Source organism: Grus americana, chromosome 2 (genome assembly GCF_028858705.1).
Source record: "Grus americana isolate bGruAme1 chromosome 2, bGruAme1.mat, whole genome shotgun sequence".
Lineage (NCBI taxonomy): Eukaryota > Metazoa > Chordata > Aves > Gruiformes > Gruidae > Grus > Grus americana.
This window is the reverse complement of record NC_072853.1, coordinates 4,878,394-4,901,364: the sequence shown is the minus strand read 5'-3', so window position 1 is coordinate 4,901,364 and position 22,971 is coordinate 4,878,394. Positions and strand designations below refer to the sequence as shown.

The following is a 22,971-nucleotide window of genomic DNA, read 5'->3' as shown; positions in this document are numbered from 1 at the left end:
GAAAAACACGCTGGTAGAGATAATACCTTAAGATAGTTGTCCTAAACACAGCTGCTCTACCCAGAACACTCCAAACCAACCAGAAGTTCAGGAAGATTTCAGAGTTAGGGGAGGTAAAAATGAACAGAAATAATTTATCTCTGTTCTTCTCCATACACACCAATTTGAACCACTATTTGTGGATTTCTTCTTGCAACATGCAATAAAACAGTGTAAGAAAAAACACAGCTTACACACGTTTTCCCTCTTAAGTTTATGTAAGTGCATTTTTACTCTACCTTTCCTTTCTGAAATGAAGACGCGATTGAGGGACAGACCATCATCACACACAACATGCCTGTTATATTTAAGGACTTTCAAAAATTATATTTAAGTTCTTATGATGATTTTATCCCATTACACCCAATATCATTCATTAAAGCAACCATATTTTAGAAGTTATCACAGATTGTACTGTATCTGTTCTACGTACCCTGCCTCCGTAGAGGATTGAAGGAGGCTGTAGGACTCTACCGGTCACATCTGTCATTTCATCTTTGACCATTATTCCAAATTCACGAACATAAGGGTCGGTATTAAAACTCGCACTCCGCATCTGAAATTAAAAGGAATTAGGTATTTCTTGCAGAAAAAGAAGTTCCTTTTATGAGATCTAAAACTTTCTGAGGTAACCTGTGTTTGGGCACATACCCCTTATATATGGGTGATGCCAAGCATTCAGAGGCTCTGTTAATTCCACTTGGATACATGGATGCCTCAAAATTTGAAATAAAACACCAAAAGAACACTCGAAAACCTTCTGTGTGAATGTATTTCTCTGTGATGAATGGAGAAAGTCCTATAAAAACAAGTTCGTAACCTATGTGCAGTACACAAACTATTTAGTATCTGCTAATAGTAAGAGAAAAGTTAAGTCCATTACTACACTCAACTTCAACAGAACACTCACCAATTTGCTAATCTCTTCTTGACGGTCAGGTGCTGATCTGGCAGTTGCTCGAATCATAGTGGAAGTTTGATTGTCAGTGAGTTTCTTTATGCATCTTTGTCCTGCCACTATGTTGCACACCTAAAATATCCCCATACAAAGGAAGTTTAAAAACAGAATACAACTGTTTTGTCTGGGGTTGGGTTTTTTTTTCCTTTCATTGCTGCATTACACAATTTCTAAAGTTGGCTACGTGAAAAACAGTTTGTCAATATTTGAGCCTTTCTTCCCCGACCTCCCTCCCCATTCCCAGAATACAGTATTATCTAAAAGTTTACTTGCCTCAAGAGGAAGGTATGTGTGTTTCTGCTCCTGTCCAACTTGTAAACATGGAAGGTGAGGATAGCGTAAAACTAATTTGTGCCTGTCCTTAAAATACTGAGCTACAGTGCATTCAACAGTTTGTCCATTCTCCTGCTGAAGTGGGAATCTATTGGAAATCAAATACGAAAATAAGCGATTACTTTATGTAGAATACTTTCCCACACTTGCTCAATATATTTCTTGGCACAAGCTAAGCTTACTGAAGATTAAACCTATCTTGCTGAAATGATGCAAGTGCACTTTTATAATTAAGATTCCATCATTGCCACTACCATGTGTCTTCTAATAGTACCACAGAAGGCTATTTCTCTAACATTCTTGATACCTGAAGCTATAAATTAAGTTTCCTAAGAGCAGGTGCCTTAGAGAGAGACTAACGTTTTCTGCTTATTTGGGATACTAGCAGCACTACATTTTATGATATGCCATGCAGAGAAAATAGCAAGCCTACTATGAGAGTCACAAAACCAATTATTGCTTCAGAAATGCATTTCTCTCTTTCTGTACGTTACAAATATATTTCCGTATATGCACACGTTTGCATAGACTTACATCAAGGTGGCACAATTACTGTCTTTTCGTTAATATAACACTGAAAGAGGACGAAACAAAGCCCAAACAATTAAATACCAGATTTAGATACTGACCCGTTACCTTTTTAGAAAAAGCTGTTAGCAGTTTTGTTTCTTACTTTACTTTATTAGAAATGGGAATAAATGCCTCCATATTCAAGTTATCTGCAAATCTCTGGTTAGTGATTAAAACTAAACAGAGGAAAAATAGATCGGTAATAAGCAAGATTAGAAAGCTGATCCCAGTTGGCACTACTTTTCTACTCAACAGTTCAGGGAAACATTAAGCTACTATTTGGGCACCATGTTCTTCCAATGTTGAAGAAATTCAAAAATGAAAAAACCAAACCAAAACAAAAAAACCCACCACAGATTTAAAACAAAGCGACTGGTGCAAATGCCATGACATTAATTATAGAATAAAAATAGAACAAAAAGAATAGCAAAATCTGGAAAATACTTTGAGGTGTATTTTAAATACATTGACCAAAGAAAGCATCATTTTTCAAGACAACTTTTCCTACGTCAGTAAGGCAGGCAAGACACTTTACCAGCCTGAGATTAAACATATGCTTAAAAAGAAGCAAAACACTTTACGTTTGGTGACTTGCTGGTCGTCTGGTGACATTGCACACTCTGTACTTTCTTTTCATTTGTCCACAGTGTGTTATCTCCACCTTTAGACCTAAAAATTGGAAAATATGTATCACTTTCTTCAGAATCAAGGTGTCAGCCCCCTTAATTGCTACACAAAACCGCTTAAACTGTGCAGTAAAGCTATTCACTATTGAGCACGTTCTCTGAGCACTGAAGGGTATCCCAGACAGAACTCAAAAAAAACAATTTATAATCTTAAAATTCAAACCCCCTGAGCTTCAGCCAAAGTTTGACAAAGAATTTTAGAGACAAGATGAAAGCCCAAAGCCCCAACAGTTCGCAGACGAAGCTGAACACATTCTGTGAATTCCACTTCTGTACCACTAAGGAAGTCCAGGATGGTGGAAGGACAAAAAGGGCACACAACCTCCTTGAAACGAAAAGTTTGTTTATACTTTATGTCTAAACATACCGTGTCTGTAAGACCTCCAGCTATTGCAACCAACTCAGAACTAATGAATCGAGGGGGGAAAAAAACCCAAACCACACAGCCTCTAGAAGCCCATGGAATGAGGCCAAGGGGCTTTATTCTTCATGAAGACAAACATCTGTTGCAACCCTCACTGGCACAAAAGCCAAGCCTACCTGAAAGCCAACAGTTTCTAGGAGAATAAATTATCCACCCCAAACCAGCATGACACAGCTACCCGTAAAGAATTGTTTCTAATTCACCACTGCCCACAAATATAAGCCCAAATGCAGTGTTTTCATTTATATTACTTTCTTGCTTAGGCAAAAACAGATGTAGGTGGCCTATTAGAGATAGGAAGTTGAATGTGTGGGAATAGGAAACCGGGGGCTGTAGAGAGGAATTCCTTATATATCTGCACGTGTGTATAAACTCAGGCTGCTGCTGCTGCGTAACTGCGTATTTCCCCTATCTGTCAAAGGCACTAATAACTTGTGAAACGTCATATTAATCTTTCCATGTAATTTGTTACGGCTCAAAGTGCTATCTATTATGAAACCTTCAATAAGTATCAAGTTTTCATGAATACCTCTGAAATCTGTATCACAGTATTTTCATTAAAAGATAAACTGTTACCTCCTCAATACCTCAATTTACAACTAGCTTTGCTGCAAATTTGATATGACTTCTTCTATCTGCAGAATGAAAATCCTCATGGAAAAAAAAATTACAGTACCAGCCAGTAATTCAGTGCCTGATTATTTTTTCAAAACATTTACAACCAGTACAAACTCAGGATTTATTTATACTTTTCTTGCTAACTTCTTGTTGGGCAAAAATGATTTTGTGGACATTTTGTTGAAACAAGGAAGCTGTATGATAGATTGATGGAGTTTGTTTTTCTTTTTGGACTTGCTTTCTTTTCATCGAGCTTATTATGAAGGAAGGACCTTGATTTTCCAGAAGAAACGTTCAGTGAACACAAACAGTAAGATTTCTTCCTCTAACTCTTTGATTCAGTCATTACATCTCAGAGTAACTGTAATTTCCTTTCAGGAGAGTATATGTATGAAATATACCTAAGTATTCAAAAACACATTACTAGGTTATTAGTAAAATCTGGAATATGAAAATCTTGACCTAAGTAACTGGAAAAAATAAAGATCAAGTAATTAAAAAAACCCCACTAAATCCTATTCTTTGTAAACATTCTGAAATCATTAGATCAGAAACTGGACCATCTTTGTCATGGAACTAGGAATGGCACTAACAGTATGTTTAAAAACTGAAAAATATGAAATTTTTGTGTTTCTGTTAACTTGTATTTATTCTAGAAATGGGGGTACTTTAAGAAGAGTAAAGCACTACAATAAATACAACTTCTAAATATAATAAAGCAAGATTCCTTTGGGAAGATAAACTGTTTTTAAGGAGACTGGCATAATAAGAGATGCTGCTCTATAATGCTGGAAAGAAAAGATCTCAGTAGTACCTGTGCACCGAGATGCTCTCAGATGCCAACGCACACCAGTTAATTTTGACATGCCACTTGATCTGACTGGGTGATGGTGAGGCAGAAAAAAAAATGAGGGTACGTCAAGAGAACCTACACTTAAATGAAGAGAAGCTTGCACAAGTCACAAGCCAGTAACTAATCTCACTACAATGAATTGCTGCCCATCTGCTACAAAGTTTTAGTTCATCCCATCACTTAGAGTACAACATATAATCATCATGGTTTCACTAAAGCACTTTCGTTAAGGGCAAAGCTAATTAAACTACCTTATATTTGCCACAGGCAAAATGCTCACGCATATATAGTTACCGCAGTTTCTGAAATATATGATAATTTACTTATGTGCACACCTGAGCTCTAAATGCATCTGGTTCAATAAATAAATATGCCAACTTAACTTTTTATACTAGCGATTCATCAAATCTGATGATTACCTAAACTGACTCAACTTTGTTTATATTCACAAAGTGACTCTGTCAAGCCACAGAGATTAACCAATGTAGTAAGAAAAAAAGGACAAGTAGACTGAAACATAAAATTGATCAGACTTCTGAAAATCTTGAAATACACGTAAGTAATAAAAAGATTCCCCCCTCTTAGTTTTGCTCAAAAAGTGTATGCGCTGTTCGTTGTGATAATCTGTCTCAACTGCTACAGAAAATACTTTGAACGTGTATAGTGGTAACATATCAGTGAGAATAAAGCAGCTTTATGTAATTTAATCATTACCTTTTATTTCTTTGGTAAACTTTACCCTTTGGGAATCTGTCAGAGGTTTTTGTTGTTCTTCAATACTTTTAAAGTCCAAAACTTCACATACAAACTCGATAACTGGCTGTGCTTTGTAAAATGCGGTTGCAGATACTGTAGACAAAAAATGTTAACGTTTTATTACAACAATACTGAGGAAATTTTTAAGAAAGCCAACAAATAGAACTACATTCTTGCCTTTCCACTGAAAGAAAAAGAAGGAACAAGAAAAGATTTTTATAGGACCTACCATCAATATTTAACATCATTTTCCATAACGAAGGTCTGACTGATTGATGGAAGCCAAACCAAACTTCTCTACCACCACCCAATGGATTTGAGCACCCTTCTGACGCTGTAAAAAAAGATCGCCCCACAGGAGTATATCTGCAATAAAGAAAATAAATCCAGATCATAAAATTAAAGCAAAAAAAAAAAAAAAGGCAATAAAGCCATAACTAATGTAAATGCCTATTCACAAAAGCACAGAAATGTCAGTGTTTCAAATTACCAATAACCTGAGGTTCCTGTCAGGACTCAGGTTACACCTCTCAAAATCCAGCTAGTTACAGTAAGAAACTGGCTACTACTCATGTTTGCTTGAATTTATTTTCAGAATACTCAATGTACCTACTAATTCAAACAAAAAGCATTAATTTTTTCTGTACTCTATTAAAAATTCAGCCAAGCTTCAGCAAGAAAATAATTAAAGATCTCTGCTATTAAAAAACAACAATGTAATAATGTCTCCCCTTACTTGTGCATAGCTTCCTCTGAAATCCATGGCAACTTTGCATGGGTGAACAACTGATCTAACAAATATTTTTGATATATCTCCCACCTCCGTAATTCAGTACTGCACACTTAATATCAAACTAATCAAAACCAGCGCTAATGTTTCTCCGAGCAATGATGTGTGACTAACTACTCTGGGCTTTTTTCTGTGTTGCAAAACCTGACTAAAGTGATTTATTTATTGTAATCCTTATTGTGATGATAAAGTCAATGTAATAAGGCTATTTAAAGATATTTACATAAATTTAATTCATTTTCCATGTTCAGCCCTTCAAAATGGGAAAGTTCAGCCCTTCTAAGCTTTGTTCTGTATTTTCCAATTGAATGTGATTTGAACTGTGGTCTTAAGTGACTTGTTTTATGGCAGCAGAATTAAACCCAGTATCTCTTGGGTTTGCAAATGCTGTAGATCCGACTTGCTTGGAAAAAAAAAATAGTATCATTTTCAAGATTTTCTTCTCTACAAAACCAGCTATACTGGGTGACAGCTATGTCCACTTAGCACAGTCTCCTTTATACAAAATTTGGAATAAACATCTGCCCAAGGACACATATGAATAGGGAACAAGTTTTAAAAATCACCCTTACATGTCTACCAACCTCTAACTACCTTCCATTCAGGAAGGGCTTCCTTCTCTGAGGCCTACAGAGAAACAGGGTATGAGTGAGATGGCAGGGCACCCCTGACCTGAGAGCACACAAACATGGAGCAAGTCTGAAGATCAGCGGGGAAAGGGACTTGTGTCCAGGCTGGAGGCTACTAATTCCACCTGATGAGCAGAAAGGCACCGTACTGCGTCTTGCTGAGCATGCCATCTGCTAGCTAGCCATTATTTTGGTTGAGCTATGAAAGCACATCCTACCCAAAAAAGCCACTAAAGCAATTCAAATAACAATACAACCTCCTAAACAACGTCAAGGTGTTCCCCTCACCTCATGGAAGGCAAGTGCCTCATCACTACATCCAGTGCCTGGATGGTTTCAAATGGGACACTTGGCAGCCGACCAGAAAGAGCGTCATGTAAAGCCTGCAAACTCACACAGGACATCCACTTTATAGCCACCTTAAATATTCTGTCCTTTCCTTCTCCTGGCAGCGTGACCTCCAGCTCCACCTGCAACAATGCCAAACAACAAACCAAGATGATTCTTTCCATTTAAAGGGGAAAAACGAAGGGACTTGGAGGGGATGATGGATTCCTCTGAACAGCGCTATAAAGCATGGTAGGAGACAAAAAGCAAAGATGAAGAAACAACATATGTTAGGTACAGCCTCTTTTTACAGCTAGATCTTCCCAAAGGTGTACTTCGGAAAGCTGGTGTGCTTCCCAGCTGGCATCTATCTCCCTCTTTGAGGCAACATTATAATTTGGAAGTGCTTGTGTATCAAGAGGGAGGTCTCCATGAAGATCCGATAACCTGATTTCAGATACCTAACACATACTAACGCACCACTGCTCACGTCAACTCCTACATGACTAAAATAAAATATGGTCTGTCACTACCTGCCAAGAGTCATTAATTTCAAGTATTTGCTCTCTAGATTACCAGAGTGCTTTGTACATAATTACAGTGGACATAGTACAAATGAGAAAAAATAAAATCCACAAGAGGCTTTCAAAGGGAACAAACAAACCCCAAAACACAACTAAACCCCACCCCTCCAACCAAAAAAAAACCCCCACAAAACCCAAACACAAAACCCATCAACCCAAACCCCTCCGATTTTTAAATGCCAAACAAAGAATAAACAATGACCCCTAAGTACTAGTGATGCTATCAGGCAGGAAACAGGGACACTCTTTTGACATGTTATGCCCTACTTTGAATTTTTTTTTTCTAAAAAACACTGGCAAACTACATTATGGTAAATTACTTTAGCCAATTACTTGTAATTACTTGTAATGCTGATTTCTCCTCTTTATTAAAACAAAGAAATCCTGAGCACAGAAATTCTTAAACTGACTAAAATTAAGGCTTGTCTGAAATGATTAGCAGTTCTGGGAGTGACTACAAGAAATAACAAGATCAGAGTATCCTTTGTGCTGGATATAAACAAAAACATTGCATTTTCCTGTCCTAGGGAGCTTACAATTTAAATTGTAAAAGACATCCATTTAACAGATAAACTGTAATTAGTAGGCTAGCAAAAATAATACATGGGTAACAGCAAGCTAACATATGCAATCACCTGGTCTTCTGCGACAGTTAGCTTCTTCAATCAGAAAACAGGAAGGAAAGATAAAACATAAATAATAAGGCTCCCTGTATGCCAAAAAAACCCAAGCTGACAACTTATAGTAGGCAGTTAAAATTAATATTGCAGCTGCATCTCTCCTCTAGTACAAACATCATTCACCAGGAGAGCTGAGCCGAGAAAGGAGCCGTATGGCCATGGGAGAGCAACAGGAACTGGAGTCTGTAATTATGGGGTTGCTGGTCTGAATCTGGCCCACAAGGTTAATTCTGCTGAAAAGCTGTGCAAATAAAAGTACAGGTTTTCAGCTGACACAGGTTGGAAGCTTTCTATGAAGTCTTTTTTTCCACCACGCCACCAAAAGTTCTTCAACTTATATCTCATGTCTGTCACACCTGAACTGCACTTTCCTTTAAACTTCTCTCCTTCTCCAAATCAAGTTTTATAATTTCTCCTATTCCCAATACTGTTAATACTCAACTCACCTGATTATTAACAACTTTGGTACCCTTCAACTAAAAAAAGATCTCATTTTATTTCCCCCCCCCCCCTGGTTTCAACTTAGGAAGCTCCTTCACCACAATGAAATGGAAAAAGCTGAAGAACGAGACGACTTGTGTTGCAGTATCTATGTCCCCGGTAGAAATAAAAGATCCAGAATTGAAGAATTTCTATTCCAATTGCTAGGCTGCAAAATACCTATTACGTTTAGCATAGCTGTGATGGTGAATTCACACTGCTGAATTCGGCCCAAACAGCTTTTGCTGCTGGGTCTAATCCCACTTCAAAACAGCTGAATTACAGTCACTGCTCAAATAAGTAAAGTTTAAATCCAACTTCCCAGGTTTTCTTCCTTTAATATCTCACCTGAATTACATGCTATTAAAGAGTTTTTGTTTTAAAAAAAAGAATCAACGAAAAACACATTAGGACCAAAAAATGTGTCCCTGATCTACCTCCAGAGGATCACATATACTTTTAGGCACTGCAAATCGGAATTTAAGTCTCTCAGTAATATTTTATTTATCCCACTCTATATTTTTAAGGGCAAATGAACATACTCATGTTTCACAGCGTAAGCAAAATATGAAAAATGTCAAGACAAAGTACTTTTAAATGGGAGTTTTAGCATGTACTTTAGTATTAGGAATAAACTCTAACACCAAATTTAATGTTTGGTTTCCTACAGTTTCACCAGGTGTAATCTATCCACAAATTAAAAAAAAATTACAATCTCAGTCACTAACCTACTACCTGCTAGACCCATTACTATATTTTAACACAGTTGACATTTTTGCAGCTAAAGGAACTAAGTGAAAGGGATGTTACTGTAGGGATGTGAAAAATCATTAAGCCTGTGGAAAAATTTGAAAGCTGTTCTTAAAAATAATAGGTCTTACAGCTGATGTAGTCTGATTGACTCATACAAATCAGCATATCACCATTTAAAAATAATAAAAATTAAACCTGACCATGTATTTCTGGAGAATTCTTAGTACTTCCCTAAAAAATATATGCATCACTATGTGATTATCTTATGTTTTGAGCATACAATGTACATTTTCTCTATTAATCTAAGAGCTTTTCTTTCCCAGGCATTGAGAGGAAAACAGATGCACAGTTTCCAATCAAATATCTGGGTGCCTGCGTCCCACGGATTGTTTGGAAATGTCAAGCTATGGGTGTAAAGAGGTCTGCTTCTGTCATGTAAAGAGTCATTAGCAGTACTTCAGACAGACAAAGTCAAGAGGAGCAAGGTTGTGGCCATAGACAGGATTAATGCTTTCCTTCTGAAAAAGGGAACAGCAGTAGCATTTCTGTATCAAACAGCAGCTCAGTTCAGTTGTAGTTATGGTTTTTCTAATTAAAGACTGCTTAAGATATATCAGTTGTTCTTGAATCTTGGTAGGTAAGAAAATTTTCAAGTTCAGTTAAAATTTAATTGTAATTTTAATTGTAGAAAGACATTTTAGGGAAATACACAAGTAACACAGCAGTTGAGTACAAAGCCACAGTTAGAGGTGACCTGGGCTTGCTGCTAGAGCCTACAAGGAAAGAGGAGACTAGCATCTTTATACCTTGACAGTGTCCTATACACTTCTTCTCAACATGTATGAGTAAAAGCTACAAAACCATTGTTAATATTTACATAATCTGTATTTGTTCCGAAAGGTCTAAAGAAATGAAGGAATTAAAAAGTGAAAATAAGGTATGATAAGTAATGAAAATGTATATGATAAGCGTGAAGGCCAAGCAGAAAAGATTAAGAGTATTTATATAATAAAAAAAATTGTAAAATAAGCAAGGACAAAAAACCCACAAAAAACGACCACCAACAAGAGATGAGGACAGAGTGCATTAAGTTAAAGAGCAACACAAGGGGAAAAAGAAAAAAAAATGTTGGCAATTTGGTATCAGCCTTCTTTTTAGCATCAGTTCTTCTACTGCTAATACACATTGCATGTAAATCAAGGACTGCTTCCACTTAGATTAATGATCATCTATTAATCATTGTATGCGCATGAATCTTTTCAGTGTGATCCTAAATGTAATCAGATGTGCAGTAAACTTGCTATATTTGTTATGTACAGAACAGCTAAAAAAAAATCCCAAAGAAACCTAATCTAATTGTGCCAGAGGAAAGTCCTAATACCTACAAGCTTTATACTGGTTTAAACCATGCTTAAACCAATTTAGCACCATGTAAAAATTTCCCTCATTAAACTAAATTTCCCCATGTCTGATGTAAACCAGCTGAAGATTTATCTCTATTAGCTCTTTCCTCCAGGGTAATAACATTAATATATGTATGGTAGAAAAACCAACAAAGTCCTATATCCCATGGGAAATAGGGAATAGATGAGTTTATTAAAAGCGAGCCACAGATGAAACTCTCTGAACCATTTTGTGCCAACCTCCGCTATGAACACTGTCCTCAGTGACCACCTTTTGCAAATTGTTCATCACTCTGGCTAGAATTCTGTCCCACCCAAAATGGTTAAATGGTTAACAAAATCATTGAAGTCAGTCTTTTCCCAAGTGTAGGTTACAACATTCATTGGGGGTTGGAACTAGATGATCTTTAAGGTCCCTTCCAACCCAAACCATTCTATGATTCTATGATTTGCAAGGACATGAAGGAATCAGGCCGTCAAAAGCTAACACACTGTCGCTAGTCTTCATTTTTACCATGTATGATTCAGTGTATGCAGGCTTTAAAATCCAAAGCATCAAGAACTGAATCCTATTCAGTCAGCAGGCATTCAGACACAGAAGGAACAGGAGGACGAGGTCATCTCATCCAGTTCCCACAGGAAGGTCAACTTGCATCTCACAAACTCTCCTTAGATCTGAGGATTAATTTGATCCCAGTTTGTTTATTCTCCATAGATATACTATTTTTCATTTACTTAATAAAGGCAGAACTTCATACTTGTCATAAAATGTATTGTCAGTCATCCACAACTTGGAAAGTTTCGTAGTTATAAGGTAACTGCGCACATCCAGAGGACTTGTTTAAACCCTTAGGAGACACTCACCAAGTATAATTCCACCTTTACCAAATGCTTTGCAATCTTGCATGTCAAATCTGTAGGAACTGGAATACTATGTGTGAAAGTGAAATAAAAAAACCCAAACCCATCTACTACTTTTAAATGATTCCTTTACAGTTTTCCTAAACATTAGCTTATCAGTTCAAGAAAAATAATTAAGACTGGAGCAGAGACTGACCTTTACTGCATGACATTCACTTAAATACATTTGGGGGAAATAAAAATTACACATATGAGATTAGGAGCTTGATTCAGGTAGAACTGTTAACTATGTCAAGCACTGCACAGGCATACAATATGAGACAGTGAAGGACAGCGTGAACTATTTTGTAGCACACTGCTACTCAATTTAGGAAGACCTAAGCTCTGTTCCCAGTTCTATGACGTAAGCAAGTTTCCACATTTCTCTGTGTTTCCCTTTCCCCTTTACATTTTACTTTTGTCTAGTTAGGTTGTAATCAACTTTTATGGGATCGGACAGTCTTCCCCTATAACTGTGCATGCCTCACCTTGCACTCACAGCAGAAGGGGGTAATGGCCTCTGGGAACTACCACAGCATGAGTGAGTAATGACTGTATCGTCAAGTGTTCATCATCTAAATTAAAAAGGTCACAGAAAATTCAATCTGATATTAGACCACAGAAGTGTAGGCTAAATTATTTTATAGGGTTTGTGTGTTAGCATGTTCTAACATAGTCCCTTCTGCTTCACCAGTCATCAATGGGCAGGAATGTGGACACTTCACAGCTACAACCGGAGTGACCGAAGAGGTCACTGCCCCACATACAGAGCTGGCAAACAGAACATGCAAGTCCTCTTCAACTGCCCCAGAGCTAAGCTAGCAGGTCTTAACCTGTGCTGTTTAAATTAACTTGGCTCCTATGTCATAAAGGATTAGGGAAGAGGTTTGTGCTGGTTTTAGCTGGGATAGTTTTCTTCATCATAGCTAGTATGGGGCTATGTTTTGGATTTATGCTGAAAACAGTGTTAATAATATAGAGATGTTTCTGTTATTGTTGAGCAGTGCTTACACAGAGCCAAGGCCTTTTCTGCTCCTCACCCCACCCCACCAGCAAGTAGGCTGGGGGTGCACAGGAGTTGTGAGGGGACACAGCTGGGACAGCTGACCCTGACTGGCCAAAGGGATATTCCATACCATATGACATCATACTCAGCATATAAAGCTGGAGGAAGAAGGAGGAAGCGGGGGGACATTCAGAGTGATGGTGTTTGTCTTCCCAAGGAACCGTTATGCGTGATGGAACCCTGCTTTCCTGGGGATGGCTGAACACCTGCCTGCCCATGGGAAGTAGTGCATGGATTCCTTGTTTTGCTTTGCTTACATGTGTAACTTTTGCTTTACCTATTGAACTGTCTTTATCTCAACCCACAAATTTTCTCACTTTTACTCTTCTGATCCCCTCCCCCATCCTGCTGGGGGAGTGAGTGAGCAGCTGTGTGAGGCTTAGTTGCCAGCTGAGGTTAAGCCACAACAAGGTTCCATACCACCAACGGAAGGATGGAGGAGTTTCTTCCAGCTACTGCATAGTGAGAATCGGCTTACAGTGGGCTTTGATGAGATTAACGAGCTGACACAACAGCTTGCTGCTGCCCAGACAGGTGCTTCCACTCCCCTCTCCCAAACTCAGCCGTGCTTTCCCTTTCCCCCTAGTGCCAGTAGTATGGAGCTTGTCCACTGTCTTGGGCAGTTGATCCAGCTCACCAAACCAGCAGAAACCATGTGAGTGGGGAGAAAGAGGGAGGAAAAAAAGCATATGGAACGGGGAGTGACCATTTTGAAGGCAACAAGCTCACATGTCTGTCCTGGCAAACCACACCCTGAGAAAAGTGGCAACAAAAGGGGACTTCTATTCCAGATATCTAAAATCAGTTCCTATCAGTTATTAGAAAGGCTCTGGAAATATTACTTTAAAATCTCCAATTAAAACTTACTTTATCTCTCCCAATGGGAAGCGGCATAGCTGTATAAAGATTTTTTCTTCCATCAAACACTGGCTTGCGATCCCCAAAAATCTGGGTTTTAAAGTGCTGAACCATATGCTCCACTATTTCTCTGAAAATACAAAAAGATTATGTTAATTCAACTTTTAACTTTTGATGTTAAGTAGCAAATGAACAGTAACACTAATATTTACAAATAGAGACATTAGGTAAATGGAAGGGTTGTCCACTGCTGGGTATTAAAGGCGAGATTTGTTTGACTGATCTGAATTAAAGCAAACTTCACAGACTAAACTGTTTTCTTAAAGCAGCTATTTTTAGCTTTTTCAGATTGAAACTTTCCTTCCTCTTTTCTGTGATCTACTGAAAGTGGTAAAACAAACACTCGTGTCCTCTCAAGCTCAAAACAAGAAGAGCTTGGTATTCTGCTAGGACATCTGCTCCCCTGTCCTACAGCCCTTTCTGCAGAGGATCATGGACCACCAGCTCAGCAGCCTAAGAAGCTTTCAAGTCAAGCTTGAGGACGATAGTTCTATGATGACAGCGATACGCAAACTTTTTGCACGGCACTGAGAAAGGTAACTTTTAAATGCAATTTTTTCATGTACACAACAAAATTGGAATTCATCCAACAAAACTGGACATGTGCATTCACTGGGACCCATGTTTATTAAAAATATACATTCATTTAAGCATAGCTGGAATTAGGTTGCACGTTTATATGAATGAGGTAACCACCCACAAAGCTCTTGTCAAGCCACACTGGTCATGCAAAGCAGTTCACCAGCCAACAAGAGGGCTGTTGGAATAATAATGCCCTTTGATGCCAAAGGTCTTTGGTCCAAATGTCGCAAAGAGACATCCTTCAGGCTATCTGTATCACATGGCTGTAAAATCTGAAATCCATCGGCAGCCTGCAATACACTGCCTACAAGATCCTTAACGTACAGCTTGGGGCAAAAGGGCATTAAGAAGTTAAACTGACACAGAAAGGAAACCACTGTTTTTTCAGGACTGTTGTCAACTAGCAGATCAGAGACACTGCAGGTGAGTATTTCACACACCTTGTCTTAGAAAGGTAATTAACCCACCATACAGTTAGATATTACAGTGATGCAAAAAACTGAGATGAAACTCTGATTTCAATCAAGAAAAGAATGAAGACTGGTTTAACTGACAATTTCTTTGCTGTGTGCAAAGGCTTTAAGACATTACCATTGAAAGAAACTTGCCTGACCTAAGAAATATGAATAAAACTTGACCCAGTAATTTCTGCCTCAGGTCTATAACGTCTGACTGAATAGATAATTTGGAGGGTGGGAGGAAGGAGGTATTTTTCAACCACGAGTTAAAGATTGAGCAATGGAAAATCCATTCTTTTACTGAGCAAGTTCTCCCAGTTGTGAACTACTTGATATAAAAATGAACACTTCCACTTTAATTAAGGTTTTCAAGCTTCAAACCACATTTAGCAATAGTGCTTCTCAGCTGTGGGTGGAGACATCTTAATGAAAAGTAAGTTATTTTCTCCATGTGAAGTTACAAGAAGAGTTATTTATCAATTCACTAGCTTCAGCCCTTTGGGACTGCTATTCTACTGAGATCATGCAAGCACACAAAGAACTCGGGGCCAGTGACCGCAAGCAGAGTTCATCTTGAACCTCGTACAAGTCCTAACCATACTCATGAATTAAACCAAGGGCATCCACAGCGTATAACCAAACTCACATTGCCCACTCTCCCTGTATAACTATACAAATAGACCTGGGATTTCTGCAATATGTGAAGAACTGTAGCTGGACCGTATTGATTTGACATGGCAGCAGATTGTGTCAGCTTTAGTGTTCTCCGGTCCTGCTCCAGCTCACGTCTTATCAGCATGGAACTTGCATGGATACCATACACATCCCTGCAGTGGGTCCGCAGGGTCATAGTCCATACCACAGTGTCTTGGTTTTGGCTGAGACAGAGTTAATTTTCTTTCTAGTAGCCAGTATAGTGCTGTGTGTTGGATTTAGTATGAGAATAATGTTGGTAACACACTGATGTTTTTAGTTGTTGCTAGGTAGTTGTTGTGTCTACACTAAGTCAAGGACTTTTCAGCTTCTTGGCCCTGCCAGGTGCACAAGAAGCTGGGAGAGCACAGCCAGGGCCACTGACCCAGACCGGCCAAAGGGATATTCCCTGCTATAGAATGTCATGCTCCGTATATAACTGGGGAAGCTAGCCAGGATGCAGGTTCACTGCTCGGAAACAGACTGAGCATCAGATTGTCTTATTTTCCTTTTGCATGTGGCAAGCAATTGCATTTGTGCATCACTAGTATTATTGTTATTATTCTTTTCCTGTATTACCCTATTAAATTGGTTTTATCTCAGCCCATGAGGTTTTTTTCTATTCTCCTCCCCATCCCCTTGGGGAGGGAGGGGTGAGCGAGCAGCTGCGTGGTGCTTAGTTACCCACTGGGGTTAAACCATGACACACAGTAAGTCCTAGAATAAAACTGAAGAATGAAGCTGGGACAGATGAGGGAGTAGCGTAAATGAAAATAAAATCTCCCTCTATCCTTCCTAGAGGCTACAACATATAAAGCAATGATAAAAAACTATTAACTATAAATATATATCTGAATTATATAACCAAAATATTAGAAACATGTAAGCCAGCTGAAAAAACTATCATTTAGAATTGGACTACATGCGCACCCTGCATAATTCTATATACGTATATACACACCGATATAGGTATATACACAGATACACAAATACAGGTATAGATGTAGGACTAAAAGGTCATGGCTTACAAAAACCCAGGTGCAGGTGAGTGCTTATAGATCTACAGGGTAACACAAACAGGAATAAGCACTCAGAAGAAATAAAACATACACTTCATTAAGTGAATCTAATTTGTGTTCTTCCCACACTGCACAGAGAAACATGCACTAGTACTGTCATATGCATTTATGACATCCTTGTTTACTGCAAAAGGCATTTAATCCATGTAGATTTTTACTCGCTCTTGTTACCACAACAGAGGGAGCAACTAACCTGACAAAGCAGAGCAGGTCAGAGGCTGTCAGTGGAGAAAGAACTTACTACTGAATATAATCTGTCTTTTCAGTGAGAAAAATTGCTTTATTATTTAATAATTGTGTTCTCTGCCATTGATGAGCAAGCACCCACACACTGGACTGTAACGGGGTGATCACACAGAACTACATCACACAAGAGCTGTGCAGCACTCAGCTCCCAAAGGAGTTCCAGAGGCATGGCAATCTGCATCAGTCAGCAGCGTGCCAGTTGGTGGGGTTGGAGCTGGTGGCAGGGATATCAGTTAATGAAAGCAAAGCTCTCACAGCTCCCACTATGGAAAAAGTGACTGCTGAAAATTTTTTTTCAGCACTCTGACACAGTTAAGAGTATTCCAGTGAAATCAGCAGGGTTGCCCTTGGACAATAAGAGAGTTCAGCTTAACACACAACGGTGTAGGCTTTTAAAATGAAATTCAATTCTCAGCTAGCTTAAAAATTAGATTTATAATAGATCACCACAGGAAAAAAAAACCAAACAGGACAGCAAAGCATAGTGATGCTGCTTTATGAAAACGCTATCATTACAGACTCTTTAGTATAACAATGTATAATGCACTCTGGCTTATTAATGCACATTAAGAAAACTTTGGCTTTCGGGTGGCTTTTTTGACTCCACATTTTGTTCATGACTGCATATTCCACCCATGTGACCTTTTTTAATAAGGAAAGTTTTTGATCTTGAATATATAAACATGCCATTCCGATCCTCTTCAGTCAAGATGTAGGTAGTTATGAAGATGACACTTGTGGTTTCTAGTTAGCGCCAAGTCTCATTCTCAAGTTTCACTTCTGGCAACCCCACTCTTTCAAGTCAATGAGGTTGCCACACTGTGACTAATAGGGCACATATGCAAAACACAAGACCTAATTGCTTGTTTCCTTGGCCAACTGATCCATGTTTTCACCTTGCTATCCGTTTCAGGAGCATATCTTTCCCTTATATAGAATCTACTGATGAAGGATAATTTCTTACCTAATTTAGTCCCTCCACAATCCTCTCACAGTGGCACAAACAAATGGGTTTTGCCTCCCCTTGTCAGTAGGGGAAGGTGGGAAAACAAACTGGTAATGTCAACTCCCTGCTGAAGAACTTGTCAGCCAATTGCACTCCAAAATTTAACCAAGCAATACTAAGAATCCTATTCATCGAGTTGGCTTATACTGACCTAACTCCACTAGGGTTAATATAGTTTATCCATCTGTCATCAGTGGCTTTGATCAAGTTCAATCAAAAAAAAAAAAAAAAAAAAAAAGACAATTAGCACCAAAATCTTGGATTGGCACAAAAAGACTTGAAGAAGAAAAAATGCCTGTTGATGGATACACAAAGTTGGAAGCTATCAGTCCAATTAATGACTAAAGACAGACACATCCTCCAAGCCCTCGATGAAGACTGGCACAAGCTCCAGCATTTTCAAAGGAAAACAAGGATGTAAATAAACTGAGGAAAACCAAAGCACAGTATTACCTGTTAACTCTTCTAGGACATTTTTCTGGCTTTATATCCAACTCATAATGGTAGATATCTATTTTAGGAATGTCCATTTCAAAGAAGTTGGCCTGCAGTTTGATTGTTCTCCCAGAAGTGCCAAAATCTGGTCGAGGAGGGGGTTTAAAGGCATATCCCTGTACTGGTGGTGGCAGTGGTGGAGGAGGTGCAAGCACTGAAAAAAAGAGAAAGCACAAATTAGCCATCAGCTATATCAAACTGACAGTTAAACAAATTTACAGGCAATTTGACCAATGAAGCACAGCACACTTAAACTGGTAACTTTCTTAAGCAATCTGAAAAGACTCTCATATCAGGACTCCACAAATTCTGACTCTCTTCTTCCTGCGCTGGTTCACCATTTGCTGTATTTCCTAGCCCTTATTACTGAACAAAAATCTTAAAATCAGTTGCATTTTCCTACACTACAAGTCAGCTGGGTGGGAATTTCAGAGGCCAAGCTGGGAAAGTGAGAATCAGATCTTCATTGCAGGGAAGAACCTTGGTTTCAAAACAGACACTGAAGCGAATCACCTAACCATGTTTATTTGAGCAAACAGTTATAAAAATCAAGTTTCTACCACTTAAGCCACCTTTGTAATCATATTTGGATGAGTTGCCTGCATCTAAAGCAAATACAATGCATCCATTTCAGCTGTATACATTTTACTCTAATGAGCACATTGCACAGCCTGCCAAAGAAAGGAATACAGCACAGGAGCCTTTCCTACATGTTACAGTTCTCTGGAAATGCTATGTATTAGAATTAAACTGTATTGTTACTGCTTCCTTTAAACAGAAAGCAAACAGAGAAAATTGTCTACTGCTGCTGTACTGTATTCTTGAGCTCAAATGCCAGCCGTAGATCAGACAACATGAAGCAGAAGCATAACAGCTGCTTGCAGTTGTTTCAATGTGGGAAATTCCATTAAAAAATCCACAGAGAAGTGTGTAAGGTATCAACTTGAGTATCAGTTGCTCAACTCCTGCAGGTTTTCCATGGTCTAGAGCAGTAACTTGCAGCAAAATCTTCACATCTGAAATAACCCAGGAGGCTTCTCATTACTTATGTAAGAATCCAGGTGTGGTTTCCTGGGATTATCAAATTCAGTCCTCTGCTAGCACCAGAAACAATGCACATCCCTTCATTAACAGATCAGTCACCACTTTTCCACCCTCGCTTTCCCTACTGGAAAGCTGTTCCAGAACTGTGATGCTCTAGTGCTCGGAAACGTGTTTACACTTTTATTTATTCATTATCGGGTTATATTCACTGACCTCCAGATTCAGTACTCCTTACTGTATTTTTAGATTTAAGAATTAAATGGGACTTCAGTTTAATTCTAGGCTATACCACTTCTGTTAGTCTCTTCTCATAAACCAGGTTCCATTCTCATCCTTGCAGTCATTTTTTAAGCTAATGCATTTTCAGCTCACCTTTCCTGAACAAGGCCAAGTGTTATTCTACATGAGGTCCCATCAGGGCCTAGCAAATCCGCAGTGATGCTTTCATCTCTCAATTGGAAACGGCGAGTTAACGAGTCCTAAACTACATTTGCCTGTTGTACCCCTGCCTTATAATGGCCATCCAGTGACCAGTCAGTCTGTGCATGCCCGTCTCAGTTGTTTATGACTGATCATCTCCCAGTTCATTATTAAATCCCAGCAACATGTTTTAATATATATAAATTTTTTTTTCACCTGTATTTATTACCCTGCTGCTTTCTGGATGATGTTCCGATCCTCCTTTTCTGACAATGCCTCCTATGCCCCATGATGAATTTTCATGTACTTATTCCAAACATTTATGCAAAAATAATTAACAAAATAATAAACAAGACCATTCCCAACCTTAGTAGCATCATTTCCCCACTTTACCCTTCAACACTCCCCATGGCCAGTTTCCCACTCATCAGCATCTCCTTAGTTATCTTCTACCATTCTACTAACCTGACTTTCAGCACCAATTCCCCCACGTACCAGATATTTAGTTAGAATCCAAATAGTTTCGTTTGACATTGGGAATATGATAGGGGGGTTTGTTAGTTATTTTATTTTTTAAAAATCTTGGGGTTTCTCATCTGTTTTGTGTTTGGGAAGGTTGTTTCAGAGCTTGTCTTCCAAATATTTTCTGAGGCATACACCCTTTTGAAGTCACATTACAGAAGTGCAATTTGCTTTTATTCCTCCCTTTCATAAACATTGCCATTAAAGTCTGTGACTCTCCAACACTAACTTGATCAATATCTTAAAGATGCTTGTTGCTAAAGACTTGCATTTCCATGACTCAAAACTTCAGGTTCCTGTGATAAAAGATTATTCCATCTCCCTAATTTAAGCACACCAATTCCTTCAGTTTTACTTTCAATGGAAAAATAGCAATTCTCATTTGAACATTATTCTTACTATTTATCCATCTTGCCTTTGCAGTGTCAACACCTGTACTGAGAAATGAAGCAAAGTATCTTCTTAGTTTTTACACAATAGCTCTAGACTCTTACCTATAACCCAGTCCTCACCACAAGCAGTCCATCTGCCTCTGCATCCGACCTTTCTTATTTACATCCCTGAAGGCAAGCTGAAATACTTAGTTGACTCTAATTCCACTCAACCTTTGGCAATTTTTTTTTTTTTTTTTTTTAATTCCTGCACATCTTGACTTCTAAGTCAAGACATGATTTTGTCATCTTTTCCCAACACTTACAGGCCCTCTGCTTACTTCAAGTATTTTTCTGAAGGTGGCCCCTGCAGCTACCACATCCCCTTGCTTGGTACAATGAATTCACCAAGTTTCTGTATCATTAAGTGGAAAGAACCTCTGCTGTGGATATGACAGCTAACAAAGTTATTTATAGCATTATCACTACAGTTGGAAAGTAACATAAAAAAAATACTCCCACAAATATTTATACTTGCAGTAGGATAAAGGTTTCTATTATCCATCTCCAAATCAGATCAGGAGGATGTGCACCAAGCACCTACCTCTACTCCATCACAATCTTGTTTACCATCGTTTTCCCAAAGAAATCTGGCTCCAACCTATGATTTCAGCCATTCTGTTGCTTAATGCTTTACAGCTTATCACTGCATATATTTATTTCCATCTTTCCATAACAGAATGCTCCCATCTGAAAACCCTGTCCTAGTCATTAACCTTATTCTATGATTATTTTTGTGTGTGTGTGTGATTTCATGATCCCCATAGCACCACCCATTCAAAGATATTTTAATTTTCTGCCCAGGCTCCTGGCATTTGTATTTTAACACTTCCATTTCTTGTTATCCACACTCCGCATTCTAGCTGCATTCCGTATTGCCTTACCACTATTACCTGGTTAACTGCTGTCTCATCAATATTAAGCATTTCCCTCTCTTTGCTGTCTATTTTTATGACTTCTAACATTTCTGTAGCTACTGCTACATCCTAATTCCACTGCCCTTCCTTTTTCTGAGCCAGATTTGGTACCTCGCAACTAGTTTTTGGAAATAAAAAAAAAAGCTTACAAGATTTGGAAGTAAAAAGACTTAATTTATTGAAATGGGATTGTTTACTACTTCTCACAGGAATATAACGAAGCCGTATCTATAAGTGTTTAGGGATCAACACAATCGCATGTTGCTCAACAACATCATCACATTCCTCCACTGGCATTTTAGTGACAAACAGTAAATAAAAGGGAGGGCATATATTCAGTTTTGAGAATAACATGAAATCCTAAGATAAGTACAGACTCCTGGGGAAAGATGTGATTATAGTTTTACAACCTGCACATGTGATGGAGGGAAAAAAAAAAGAACCAAGCTATTCAGAAAGCAGGACTACTACCACCCTGTGTTTTCATTTTAAACCTTTTTTTCAATGATTTTTTTTTTTACGAACCAATTTAAAAAAAAAAAAGCTATTTCTGGCTCAACTCCCTAGGCAAACTTATTTAGGGCAGGGTGTTGCTTCAAGGAGATAAGTACTGTTTATTAAACAGCAGTACTGACTCGATAAGCAGTCAACCTATATTTTTGCCGCGTATAACATGTACGTATGCATTAACTATAGAACTGAGGGATATGAACTGAACTTCAAGGGAAAAAATTAAGCATTACAACTGTTGATCTGAATTCACTTTTTTGGACTACTGCCTCAAATTAAGAATGCCAAAAATCAAACTATTTTGTGTAAAACATATTACAGCAACCGACTGTGTAGAGCCACAAAATAATGAATTTGGTGATCACAGGAGAGGATAGAGCCATATTACTCTTTTCTATCAAAGAAAAAGCTGTGAGCCTCAATCTTAAAACACAATTCCTACATTCAAAGTGATTCAGCTGCCCCAACTCCTTGGTGAAGCGGTCCTGAATAATTCCCATCACTTGCTCACTTTTAAATTTGACAGAAGCCATACCAATACAAGAACACTTTTCTTTGCACAAAAGCTCCTGCTGAGGAGGTTTTGCAACATGATGAGTGTGTTATAGAGGATACCGCTGGACACTGGAGCTCGAGGTGACACCCTGCCCAAGGAAACCTGCCAAAATTCATACCCCAATGTGTATTACTTGCTCCATTCCTGTTTTTTAGAGACCCCTTCATGGGTCACACAGATGATACTTTCAGAAAGACAGTATTTCAAAGCTTTGGAAAATCTACATGCATCCCTGGATTTTACTT

The 22,971-nt window shown here is 38.4% G+C and overlaps 1 protein-coding gene across 4 annotated transcripts in view; it reads right to left on the bottom strand.

Annotated features, from left to right (window-relative positions):
* AGO2 (argonaute RISC catalytic component 2) overlaps nucleotides 1-22,971 on the bottom strand; it is a 69,968-nt gene that overhangs the window by 28,424 nt on the left and 18,573 nt on the right. Inside the window, exons 1-10 of one of the 4 annotated variants that reach the window (XM_054814491.1) lie at nucleotides 20,020-20,098; nucleotides 18,285-18,480; nucleotides 13,717-13,837; nucleotides 6,945-7,129; nucleotides 5,467-5,603; nucleotides 5,196-5,330; nucleotides 2,482-2,569; nucleotides 1,271-1,418; nucleotides 950-1,069; nucleotides 473-595 (exon numbers count right to left, since the gene is read on the bottom strand). In XM_054814491.1, the coding sequence (XP_054670466.1) occupies nucleotides 473-595; nucleotides 950-1,069; nucleotides 1,271-1,418; nucleotides 2,482-2,569; nucleotides 5,196-5,330; nucleotides 5,467-5,603; nucleotides 6,945-7,129; nucleotides 13,717-13,837; nucleotides 18,285-18,480; nucleotides 20,020-20,080 (1,314 nt within the window). In that variant the 5' untranslated portion in view covers nucleotides 20,081-20,098. Of the gene's footprint in view, nucleotides 1-472; nucleotides 596-949; nucleotides 1,070-1,270; nucleotides 1,419-2,481; nucleotides 2,570-5,195; nucleotides 5,331-5,466; nucleotides 5,604-6,944; nucleotides 7,130-13,716; nucleotides 13,838-18,284; nucleotides 18,481-20,019; nucleotides 20,099-22,971 lie in introns of those variants that run through there. The other 3 variants (XM_054814494.1, XM_054814492.1, XM_054814495.1) reach the window with 3 other exon arrangements.